This window comes from Microtus ochrogaster, chromosome 7 (genome assembly GCF_000317375.1).
Source record: "Microtus ochrogaster isolate Prairie Vole_2 chromosome 7, MicOch1.0, whole genome shotgun sequence".
NCBI classification, from domain to species: domain Eukaryota; kingdom Metazoa; phylum Chordata; class Mammalia; order Rodentia; family Cricetidae; genus Microtus; species Microtus ochrogaster.
In genome coordinates this window covers 77,795,262-77,806,853 of record NC_022014.1, presented here as the reverse complement: position 1 = coordinate 77,806,853, position 11,592 = coordinate 77,795,262, and the positions used below count along the sequence as shown (strand labels likewise).

Below are 11,592 nucleotides of genomic sequence, written 5' to 3'. Positions count from 1 at the left end.
GGGACAGCCTTCTTCCTGTCTATAAATTGGGGTGCACAAACGCTGGTAACCCCTTCTTCCTGTCTCCTATTTCTGGGCATCGCGGGAACTTCGGTTGCGTGAGTGTGCTATTTATATTAAAGTTGTTTTATTTTATACCAATTGGCCTGTATTAATTCGATCTGCCTTCAGCTCAGCCTGTTTCAGTTGAGCCTAGGTGTGGTACAGTCTACAGGAAGGGGAGGCAGGCAGCCAGTGGGAGATGGATGGTCCATCTGAACAGGAGAGACCAGGCGTGAGAGAGCCGGGAGGCTTTCCGCTAAGCCGGACAGCTCCGATTCTGCCAACCCGGACAAGCTTGGTGCCAGACCCAATTCTTGCTTTCTCTATGGCTCCAGGAGGAGGTGAAACTGTTGGGTTTCCCCACACCAGAAGAAGACAGAACTCAATACATGAAGGTGGTCCCTGGGATCCAGAGGGCAAAGGCAAGAAGTTCCAACACATCGCCAGAGTGGGATCTGGCCTCTGAGAAACTCAGATCTCCCAGGATCCACTTATTCCCATATGTCAGCCTCAAGGGCGTCTCTCTCACAAGGAAAGGGGGCAAATCCTGTGGATTCCATGCAAAGGTAAGATCTTAGCACACACATGTGCACGCACACACACAAATGCAAACACATGCATATACACACATCACACACATATGAACACACACTACCCACCTAGACATCACACATCCATGGGACTCTAGACCCTCCCCTCCCCATTGTCTTTGTCTTAACAACACACACACATACAAGTGTAAACACATATGCATATGAACACATATGTACACACAAACACACACTACCCACACAGGCATGCATACACGTTCAAGGGATTCTGGACCCCACGTCTCCATTGTCTTTGTTGTCAGAACATATCCCTGTGTTGTCTAACCGAGACTGAAATCTAGCTCCCTGCCTCTGTTTCCCTATACATGAACTACAGTGCCACGTTTGCCCGCACGTCTTCTTGGAACTTTGGGAAGGGCAAGGCTAGAAACTAGTCAGAAGCCGGTGAGAGACACCATCTAGGGAGGGAATCTTGAGGAGTGGGGCCACGCATGGGGTGGACTAAAGTCTCGGGCTGTCTGGGTAGGGAAACAGGCTGCGTCCCTGGTGGGAGATGGTAGTCCCTGTGCGGCTTCACTAAGGGCCTCTCACCCTTTCCAGAATAGAAGGAGCTTCACAAACAGCATGAGAACAGTCCCCATTGCTCCATACCCCCATTCCAGGTCCTTATCCTCTCCTCTGGAGAACTGGCTCACCCGAAAATGGGAGAGGGGGAGGGGCAGAACCCTGAGCCAGCTCTTCCTCGCTTCTTCCAGTCTTTCCCTTTGCAGCCAGCTCACCAGGACACTGCCAAGTAATGCCCTGTGCCAGGATGGAGGCTGGGCCTGGGGGCTGGGGCCTTGGGGCTGGTGGCTGCCAGGGGTCCCGAAGCTCTTTGCTTGCCCTTCAGAAAGCTTAAACTTCTCCAGAGAGGAGCAGTTAGCCTTGCTGGGTTGTCCGGAGAGGTGGGGGAGGAGGGTGTCCGGATCTGTTCCCCTTGGGGGCCCAGGCCTGCACAATAGCCCCCGGGGCTGCCACACTCTGGCTTAACTAGTTGCCTAGGCAACAGTAGGGGCCAGCTTCAACCAATCCATGGCAGAGACTGGTAGGGGAGGGAGGCTGGGAAGGAAGGGGGTACAGTCCCCTTGCTGGATCCTATATAAGGAGGAAGGATGGGACTGGAGTGCTCCGGACTTGACTGTCCCTGCAGTAGACTTAGGGACAGAACACCAAGATGCTTAGGAAAGGCCACTGCAAGCCTGGGTCCTGGGGAAGCTTCTGGGCTACACTGGCCTTGGTGGGACTGGCCACTCGTGCAGGTGAGTGGGCTGTGAGGGGGTCAGCTTCTTGGTAAGGAAAAAGGCAAGGGGTGGGGGCAAGAACTTCTCCTAGGAGCTACCTAGGTTTGGCCAGGAGGTGGCGCGGTCCAGTCAGCCACGGAGAACACCCAGAGACCGGACATCTCCAAGGACAGGTCTTCAGAAGGGAGAAGGGGTGGACAGCCTCCCCAGGGAAAGAGGGGCTGGGCAGCAGGCAGGGGTCTTAATGACAAAAGACGCACTATTCATCATCTCAGGCAGCTGGGTTCAGGCAGAGGCCGCACGGGGACGTCATCTTCATCAGCATTCAGGTCCTTCAGAGTGACAGCTGGGGAGGCAGGGCTGGGAAATTCACCAGCAGCTGCTCCCTTTCTTGCTGGGTCTCCCTCTCCCACACACAGATGGTCACTCTTGTGAGCCTTCCTTTCAACCATCCACACATAAGCCACGTGCCCTCCGTGTGTGCGCGCTCACATGCGCAGGAGCTGTCTGCCGGTGCTCTTCTGCAGTTCTCAAACTGTTAGACACCCTCTTTTCTCACTTAGCAGGCTCCCTGCCCTGCTCTGTCTGGGGGCTGTCTTTTCTAGAATACAGTTTGTGTCCCCATGTGACCCCCACAGCCTCCCTGGATGGGGGACGCCAGCTTCAACCCTCAGTTACCTATTCCTTCAGCAGCCCATGGTACTTCCTTGGGTCCCTTATCTGTCTCACAGCTTGCCAGTTGGATGTGGTAGTGCATGCCAGTAATCCCAGCATGTGAGAGGGAGGAGGATTAAGAATTCAAGGCCAACCTTAGTTAGTAATGAGTTCAAGGCTAGCCTGAGCTATGAGAGACTCCATCTCAAAAAAACCTAAAAAGAAACAGAAAGAAAGAAACAGAGAAAGAAAGACAGAAAGAAAACCCATGCCTGCTGTCTCAGCTTTGTTCTTCCCAGCCCCACAAGCCCACTCCCACCAAGGGTCCCTAGGGGCGTCTCCCTTTGTCTCTGTGTATTCTTTCCCTGGCTGGCTTCAGAGTGCTCACTTGTGCATTTAGTTATTTTCCAATTTTATATATATTTATAGTGCGCGTGTGTGTGTGTGTGTGTGTGTGTGTGTGTGTGTGTGATGAATGTGCATGTAGAAGTCAGAGGGTCAAGGTACGGTTCCTCAGGCACCATCTACCCATCTACTCTACCTTGTATTTTGAGATGGTTCCTTAATAACCTGGGGTCCATTGATGAGGATGAGCTGGCTGAGCAGGGAGCCTCTGCCTCCACAGTCCTGGGACTGTAAGCACGTGCAACCACAACCAGCTTTTTTTAACCTGGCTTCTAGGGATAGAATTCTGGTACTCAAGCTTATATGTCAATCATTTTACCAAGGGAGTGCTCTCACTCTCTCTCTGTCTCCAGGATCCATCCCCTCCTTAATCATATTTTATTTAGTTTACCTTGTGCGTGTGTGTGTGTGCGTATGTGTGTGTGTGTGTGTGAGTGTGTATGTGTGTGTGCTCGTGTGCCACTGGACACAGGTGGAGGTCAAAGGACAACTTTCAGGAATCAGTTATCTCCTTATACCACGTGGGTCCCCAGTATCTAATTCATGGTTTCGGCGGGTACCATTACTGGCTGAGCCACCAGATACCCCCCCCCCCCTTTATATACTGGGCCTTGCTAAGCAATAACCCTTGATCTGATACTTTCTATGTAGCCTAGGCTGGCCCTGAACTCAGGGCAATCCTCCTGTCTCACCCTTTCATTTATATACTTGCTACATGTCTGTTCTGCTCCTCTAAGCTTTCCCGAGCGTGAGAAAACGTGAGAAATGGGTTTGGCTAACTCGTTACCACACAGCAGCCACAGGAAAAGTGCAGTGAACACACTAAAGTGTGCCACTTCTGACACATTTTTGAGAGAGGTGGGGACCCAGAGTTTTCTTCGCCTTCCCCTGAAGGTCTAGTCTCATGGACAACAGCTCACGCTCCACAGTTTCTTCCTGACCAGAGCCCACTTTGCTTCTGAGGCCTTAACTCCTACGTCTGCGTGGGGCCACCATGCCCAACCAGGACAAACTCTTGGATACTCATGTATTTCATGTGTGCACACAGCTCCCTCCCTGGGCTTCAGACCCTTCTCCCACATGCTGGCTCATATGTCAACCCTTTGGTCCCTTTGCAGGCCCCGTGGCTGCTGAGGTTATGTTATGTCTCTTCTTGCTGCAGCTCAGAGAGCCGATGTCAGTGGGGAGGCAGCAGGCACCTCCATCAACCACTCCCAGATGCTGCTCCAGAGACTGCAGGACCTGCTGAAGCAGGGCAACGCCAGTGACGTCGTCCTGCGAGTGCAGGCTGTGGGCACCGATGAGGTCCGAGCCTTCCACACCCACCGCTTGTTGCTGGGGATGCACAGTGAGCTTTTCCGTGAGCTGCTGAGTAACCAGAGCGAGGTGCTGCTGCAGGAACCCCGGGACTGCGCTGCTGTCTTTGACAAGTTCATCAGGTATGTAGGGGAAGGACACCATGCTGCACTTTGTCCACAGCCCCCCAACTTCTACACCTCCAGGGTCACAGAAGTCTGGCCTTAGAGGTTATTATATCTACTTTCAAAAGTCATAGCATGACACACAACACTCAGCTCCTTTGTCCCTGCTTCCACTGCCTTCCCTGTTGTGAGCCTTTGTACCACTTCCTGCCCTTGGGAGTCCCTTCTGAGCTACTTACAAACCAGGCCAAGAGAGTTTATGACAGATCATTGGATGGTCTCTTTAAAGTCTTAGGGTTGAGATTAGTCATTTCTTTTCTTTTTTTTTTTAAGATTTATTTATTTATTTATTATGTACACAGTGTTCAGCCTCCATGTATGCCTGCAGGCCAGAAGAGGGCACCAGATCTCATTACAGATGGTTGTGAGCCACCATGTGGTTGCTGGGAATTGAACTCAGGATCTCCGGAAGGTCAGTGCTCTTAACCTCTGAGCCACCTTTCCAGGCAGAGACCAGCCATTTCTTAACCCTGCACATGGCTTTGGAACCACAGGGCTATGGAACAAAAAGGTTAGCTAGGTCTGTGTTGCCTTTCTGCTTCCTGCACAGGGAAAGACTTGTAAAATAGTCTAAGGAGGTAAAACCCTACTCTGATGGCTTTGACAAGGTGGCTGCAGATCCCAGACATCACTTCCAAGTTCCAAGCATCAGGAAGAGGGATAAAAAGAGAAGGGTTTTCCATAGGGCCTAGTGGGGTGCTGTGTGCCAGTGGGCCTGCCAGGAAGAATAAGGGGGGCAGTACTGTAAGAGAGCCAGAGACAGTAAAACAGCGAACAAGGAAAGGGAAACTGGAAAGCAAGAAAGACCCAGTTGCAAAGAGGAGGGGATCCGGGCATAGGAAGTAGCCTGGGTTGGCTGTGTACTCTGTAGCACGATTTTTCACGGCCTCTCTCTGTAACAATATTCCAGAGAGGGGCTCTTCCCCTTTCCTAGGTAAGTTTAAGATTTACCTAAGTTAAAGGACTTGCCTTGTCTAGTGGCAAGGAGGAGGTCAGATGGGCACCTAAATCCAGACTGTGGACTCCGAGGTTATCAGCGGCTTGTTTTCATTTTAGCTTATAGTTAGACATCTAGGAGATGCTCGTTAAATACATGTGATTTCCACAACACCAGAAGCTAGAAGTTGTTTGAATAAGCTGGGAGGGAACTTAAGAGGGAAAGACAGGAGGCCTCAGGACCCATTCAACCTGTTAGCGCCTGATTACAAAATAGGCTGTGTTTTGGGAAAACGAACTAGGGATGGAGCAGGTGGCCTTGTCCAGATCCAACACTGTTGATCTTCCTATTTTGATGATAGTGATGATTATGATAATGTTTTTTTGAGACAGGGTTTCTCTGTGTAGTCCTGGTTGCCCTGAAACTCACTCTGTAGACCAGGCTGGTCTTGAACTCAGAGAGCTGTCTGCCTCTCCCTCCAGAGTGTTGGGATTAAAGGCGTGCAGCACCACTGCCTTGCCCCTATTTCTATTTTTAAATCTTATTATTAGTTTCTTTCCCCTCCCCCAGCATGTGAAAATGGGTGCCCTCCTCCAGTCTGAAGAGGGCTGGAGTTAACAGATGGTTTCGAGGCACCCAATGCTGGGGACCCAATTCTGGTCCCCTGGGCAAGTGCTGTCGACTGCTGAGCCATCTTAAAGGGCCCATTATTCAACTCCCTTGCAGGTACTTGTACTGCGGTGAGCTGACCATCTTGCTGGCTCAGGCTATCCCACTGCACAGACTGGCCACCAAGTACCGTGTGGCATCCCTGCAGCGAGGTGTGGCTGACTACATGCGTGTGCATCTGGCTGGAGGCGCGGGTCCAGCTGTGGGCTGGTACCACTATGCAGTGAGCACCGGGGATGAAGCTCTGCGTGAGAGCTGCCTGCAGTTCCTGGCTTGGAACCTTTCGGCCGTGGCGGGGAGCGCCGAGTGGGGCGCCGTGAGCCCCGAGTTGCTGGCGCAGCTCCTGCAGCGCTCGGACCTGGTGCTGCAGGATGAGCTGGAGCTGTTCCACGCGTTGGAGGCGTGGCTGGGTCGCGCGCGGCCGCCCCCCACAGTGGCCGAGCGAGCGCTGCGAGCCATCCGCTACCCAATGATCCCGCCCGCACAGCTGTTCCAGCTGCAGGCGCGCTCGGCTGCGCTGGCGCGCCACGGCCCAGCAGTGGCAGACCTCCTGCTGCAAGCTTACCAATTCCACGCCGCCTCGCCGCTGCACTACGCCAAGTTCTTCCACGTGAACGGCAGCGCCTTCCTGCCGCGCAACTACCTCGCGCCTGCCTGGGGCGCCCCGTGGGTCATCAACAACCCGGCTCGCGACGATCGCAGCACCAGCTTCCAGACGCAACTAGGTCCGAGCGGCCATGACGCGGGTCGCCGGATTACCTGGAACGTGCTCTTCTCCCCGCGTTGGCTGCCCGTCAGCCTGCGGCCCGTCTACGCGGACGCAGCGGGCACTGCGTTGCCCGCTGCACGCCCCGAGGACGGAAGACCACGGCTGGTGGTCACGCCGGCCAGCAGCAGTGGAGATGCGGCAGGCGTGAGCTTCCAGAAGACCGTGCTGGTGGGTGCGCGCCATCAGGGCCGCCTCCTGGTCCGCCACGCTTACAGCTTCCATCAGAGCAGCGAGGAGGCTGGCGACTTCCTGGTCCACGCAGATCTGCAGAGGCGCAACTCGGAGTACCTGGTGGAGAATGCACTGCATCTCCATCTCATTGTCAAGCCCGTTTACCACACCCTCATCAGGACTCCCAGTTAGCCCGTGTTTGAGAAATAAAGGCCTGGCCTGAATGGTGCTCCAGGGTCTGGGGAGGGATAGGCAAATGTGGAAGCGACTGCCAGCCTGGGCCTTGGGTCCGGCTGGTTGGGGCCGGGGGATGGAAGGCAGGCGAATGTGGTAGACAGGGTGTCTGTTGTTTCAGAAATGTCTTTTCCAGTTGATTGGAAGGCAGCGTTCTTGCTCCATAATAAAACCATGCTTAGAGAGGCCAGGGCCTGAAGCGACTCGGCGGGTGGTCTCAAAAGTCTGGGGTTCACAATGCCCTCCCCTGAGCTTTTCCCTGAGGATTCCCATCCAGACATGGATTAGGGCAGGGAAGACGAACTAATGCTCAGTGATTAACAGTCAGTGACTGACAGCTCAGGGATTGACAGCCAACGTGAGCAATCTCCCTTTTGAATATTCACATCTGGAGGTGAAGGTGTTCTCTCAGCTGCCACCTCCAGTGGGCAACGGTCCCTTTAGCTTGAGAGACTTTCTGTCACCGCCTACATCAAGTGGCTCTTGGGGAGGGGTTCAGGTCAGTGGAAAGGCCCTTGAGAGACAGCCACAAATGAGACCTTGCTCTAACCCCATCCTTCTGGGGAGGGACAGTCTTATCATCTTGAGGAAAACATGCATTCCGCAGATGTTTGGTAGGTTTGTGCCAAAGGAGATGGTGTGCTGGGGAGTGAACAGGCCAGGAACTGTAGGAATCTTAGAACCAGGCACGGCCACGGCACATACTGAAAACTCGTAAGAAACCATCAAAAACCCCCGTAGGACTTTATTTAAAGGAATGTCAGAAATAAAAAAGCAACAGAGAAGTTATAAAACTAGACTCCCTCCCCACCCCTCCCCACCATGTGTGAAGTCCCGTGACTCCTTCCCCACCCCCAAGTCCCACCCGTGCCCACGGTGGGCCTTGGAACCCCATTTCACTAACAGCTCCTCCTCTTCCCCCACTGCTGAAGCCAAGATTGGCCCCAGGTCTGTGCAAGGATTTGGCAACAGTGTTCTGTCCAGGGCTGGGAGGCCAAGCCGGTGGGGCTCAGTCTCTCTTTCTAGTGGCATTGAGCATGAACTGATTCCGGGTCATGGGAGCCCAGTCCCCTACGCCCTTGCTTCATGGGATCCTCATCTGTCCAGCTCCCACCTCCCAGTCAGTGCTGCAGGCCAAAGAGTAGGCGCCGGGGCCGCTCAATTATGGCGGAGGCGGCCATCTTTGCCAAGGGTGCTTGAACCGTGGGGCAAGCTGGGCCCACGTGTGGCTCTGCGGGAAACAGCAGCTGGGTTGGGGGGAACAGGAAGGGGTGAGGGGTTTCCAGAGCCTATGACAGAGGAAAAGCCAGCATCAGTTGCTGAGGAGTGCTTTCCCTCCCCACAACATCCAGCCGTCTTGAACTTCTTAGGGGATCAATCCCAGTTAACCCCGCCCATATCGCTCTGGAAACCATAGTTCCAGCTAGCGGCAAGAACCCTGCAGGTTTCCCCTTTGAGCTGGTCAAGGCCTCTCCCACCTCAATTCCTCCTTTGTTGGTACTGACCTGTGTTCTGGCTTGGAGGAAATCTGACCTTGGCCAGAGGAAGTGTGACCTTTCCCAGATTTCTGACACCAGGGGATGGCCGCCCACACGCTGGCATCCTCCGGTCTGAAATACCTTCTGAGGGATGAGGCCCCAGCAGGTGTGTCTTGGGACGAGACAGCTGTACAGTTGGGAAACCGTGAAAATAGATGGAGAGACGCCTAGCGCTCAGCTACAGAACCCGGTCCTAGCTACTTTATCAGGCTGGGGATTGTGTTTCAGATCAGGGCCTCTGGGTGTAGTGTCCTGTAGGTTCTGGAGGGAGCTAGTCCTCAGACCCTCACCCATTAGGAGTGGACGCAGGCATCTCCCCCCTGAGTCTGGCCTCACCCCTTGTCCTGTGACCTCGAAGGACCGAGACCTCCGCTTCCTCTTCTTCGCCTCCAGTGACTCCTCCCTTTTTTTGTTGAGGCTTTTCTTCTGACCACGCACCCAGGGTCCAGTGCCATCACCTCGAGGTCCTACTGCCCCAGAGGGGCCCTCGCCGGTGCTGCTGGATAGATTGTCCTCGCTGATAGCATGCTGCAGTGTGGGGCTGGGCGGCCGCTTGCAGGCCAGCGGACCCGAGGGGTGAACATCGTCAGCCTCGCTCAACGAGTTCAGCGACTGGCTGCTGCGCTCTGTGGCAGGTGCCAGCAGGTGGCGCCCCTCCGATCCCAGCGCCCGGGAGCGCCGCTGGGCGGCCTTCACCGAGATACACTTAGTCCGGGTCAGGATCTCTTTTTTCTCTACAACAGATACCCAACTTAAGGTCAAGGCCACTTCCCACACCCCTTCTTCAGAGGTCAAAAGTGAGCAAGAGGCCGGGCGATGGTGGCGCACGCCTTTAATCCCAGCACTCGGGAGGCAGAGGCAGGTGGATCTCTGTGAGTTCGAGACCAGCCTGGTCTACAGAGCTAGTGCCAGGACAGGCTCCAAAGCCACAGAGAAACCCTGTCTCGAAAAACCACAAAAAAAAAAAAAAAGTGAGCAAGAGCCAGGACTCACAGGTTTCACCCCCAGAACCCTAACTCGCTAGCTCTTTGAGAAACTTGGGTTGTCCCCTCAGAACCTCAATTTCATTTGTAAATGGGCAAAACGAATGTTCTGGGGCTACTTCAAAGATTAACTGAGACGCTGGGATTCTAGACTGATGTCATAGGACTGTGATCTTAGCTCCTCGGGAGGCTGAGGTGGGAAGATCAGAAGTTCAAGACTGACTGGACATGGTGCCACACACCTTTAATCCCAGCACTTGGAAGACAAGAAGCAGGCAGATCTCTGTGAGTTTGAGGCCAGCCTGGTCTATGTAGTGAGTTCCAGGATAGCCTGGGCTACATAGTGAGACCCTATTCTTAAGAACAAAACAAAACAAAAAGCAAAGGCTGGCCAACTCGGCAACTTAGACCTCATCCCAAAATAAAAAATGAAACCTCCACATGGTTTAGACGATGTTTTTATGGTTTTAGTTTAATTGTCTAGGGAGCAGAGATTCTAAAAGAATTTGCTAGAATCCAGTAGGAAAGGGGTGAAAAGGGTCCCTAATTTTTTTCTTTTTTGGTTTTTCCAGACAGGGTTTCTCTGTGTAGCTTCCTGGAAGCTCACCAGGATGGCCTTGAACTCACAAAGATCTGCCTGCCTCTGACTCCCTAGTGCTAGGATTAAAGGTGTATGCCACCATGCCTGGCCAAGTGTCCCTATTTTAATTTCTCATTGTTCCCCATCTTCTGTGTGTCCTTAGCAGGTGGCTAGTCCTTCTGGTACAGCCAATGAATGGGTACCTTCAGCAGGGGCAGAGAGAAGGAAGGAGCTTCGGGCTTGGTCATCTGAGCAGTTTAGACAATGTCGAGCAATGGGAGCCAGGGCATGTGACGTGTAGGGCACACCCACCTTTATGGGACAGGGGGATCTCTGACAGATTCTCACTGCTGTCCGGGGAAGAGTTGATCTGGCTGCCCAGGCTGTCCTGTGGTAGGGCCTAGGGGGTGAACCATTTGGAAAGGGGAAGGCCTTGTAGACAACAGGGACCCCACACTGCACTCTACAGAGGGCTGTGTGGTCTTGGAGGTGCTAGCCTTTTTGGACAGAAATCCACCCATCATTTGGGGCACCCAGAACTCACCTGCTGGGTCACCAGGGTGCCCACCTGGATGGGAGGTGGAGTGGGCACAGAGGAATTCTTTGCCTGCCAGGCCCCGGGACTGGCCTTGAACACATGGTAGGACTCACTGCAGTTGGCAGAGGAACAGAAGGAGGCAGCTGTTAACCAGGAAAGTCACACCAAAGTCCACCCCCACCCTAGAGAGAACCTACAGATCCCGGCTGCAGACCCCTGCCACCACCTCACTGTTTCTGACACCGTCTTCCCTATTGAGCCCTTTCCGGGGTTGACACTGCGCACACAGGTTAGGTAGCTATCAGGAAGCCTCACCTGTCTGTGATGAGCGGGGGTAGGGTGTTGTTTTGGGGGCGCTGGGTCTCAGAGCTCAGTGTCTTCACACTCTCCAGGTCAGAGTCCGGGGTTAGTGTGGTCCCAGGCCGAGTGATTCTGGGCAAGGAGCTGTCCTGTGGGGTGGAGGGTGGGGAAGGACAATGATAAAGGTGAGCAGAAAGAAGACTTGGCCCCAGTAGCAACAGAGTGACAACCTCTGGAGGGCTCCGGGCCTGTCCTCTGGGTCCTCAGCAGTTTGGGGTCTACCAGGCAGTGTTAGTGACGCAGCTCAACGGTCTGAACCCATTAGAGCATTAGGTCCCTTTCTCCTTGATTTTTAGAAATCAATCAATTAGCCGGGCAGTGGTGGCGCACGCCTTTAATCCCAGCACTCGGGAGGCAGAGGCAGGCGGATCTCTGTGAGTTCGAGACCAGCCTGGTCTAC

At 53.9% G+C, this 11,592-nt stretch overlaps 2 protein-coding genes across 2 annotated transcripts in view; one reads left to right on the top strand and one right to left on the bottom strand.

Annotated features, from left to right (window-relative positions):
- Positions 1-1,692: 1,692 nt before the first annotated feature.
- Positions 1,693-7,942, top strand: Btbd17 (BTB domain containing 17). Its single transcript, XM_005350687.2, has 3 exons — positions 1,693-1,891; positions 4,095-4,371; positions 6,077-7,942. Exons 1-3 carry the CDS (start codon positions 1,807-1,809, stop codon positions 7,149-7,151), a joined length of 1,437 nt encoding a protein of 478 aa, XP_005350744.1. The 5' UTR covers positions 1,693-1,806; the 3' UTR covers positions 7,152-7,942.
- A 91-nt stretch (positions 7,943-8,033) lies between these two features.
- Positions 8,034-11,592, bottom strand: part of Kif19 (kinesin family member 19) — a 26,786-nt gene continuing 23,227 nt past the window's right edge. The window contains exons 15-20 of the mRNA XM_005350686.2: positions 11,148-11,281; positions 10,839-10,944; positions 10,607-10,694; positions 9,068-9,465; positions 8,699-8,858; positions 8,034-8,482 (exon numbers count right to left, since the gene is read on the bottom strand). Of these exons, the coding sequence (XP_005350743.1) occupies positions 8,352-8,482; positions 8,699-8,858; positions 9,068-9,465; positions 10,607-10,694; positions 10,839-10,944; positions 11,148-11,281 (1,017 nt within the window). The 3' untranslated portion in view covers positions 8,034-8,351. The remainder of the gene's footprint in view (positions 8,483-8,698; positions 8,859-9,067; positions 9,466-10,606; positions 10,695-10,838; positions 10,945-11,147; positions 11,282-11,592) is intronic.

Excerpts from the sequence above, each read along its gene's own strand:
- Btbd17 (XM_005350687.2), top strand. The coding sequence starts at position 1,807 with ATGCTTAGGAAAGGCCACTGCAAGCCTGGGTCCTGGGGAAGCTTCTGG. Across the intron at positions 1,892-4,094 it reads GGGACTGGCCACTCGTGCAG|CTCAGAGAGCCGATGTCAGT; the intron begins GTGAGTGGGCTG and ends TTCTTGCTGCAG. Across the intron at positions 4,372-6,076 it reads GTCTTTGACAAGTTCATCAG|GTACTTGTACTGCGGTGAGC; the intron begins GTATGTAGGGGA and ends ACTCCCTTGCAG.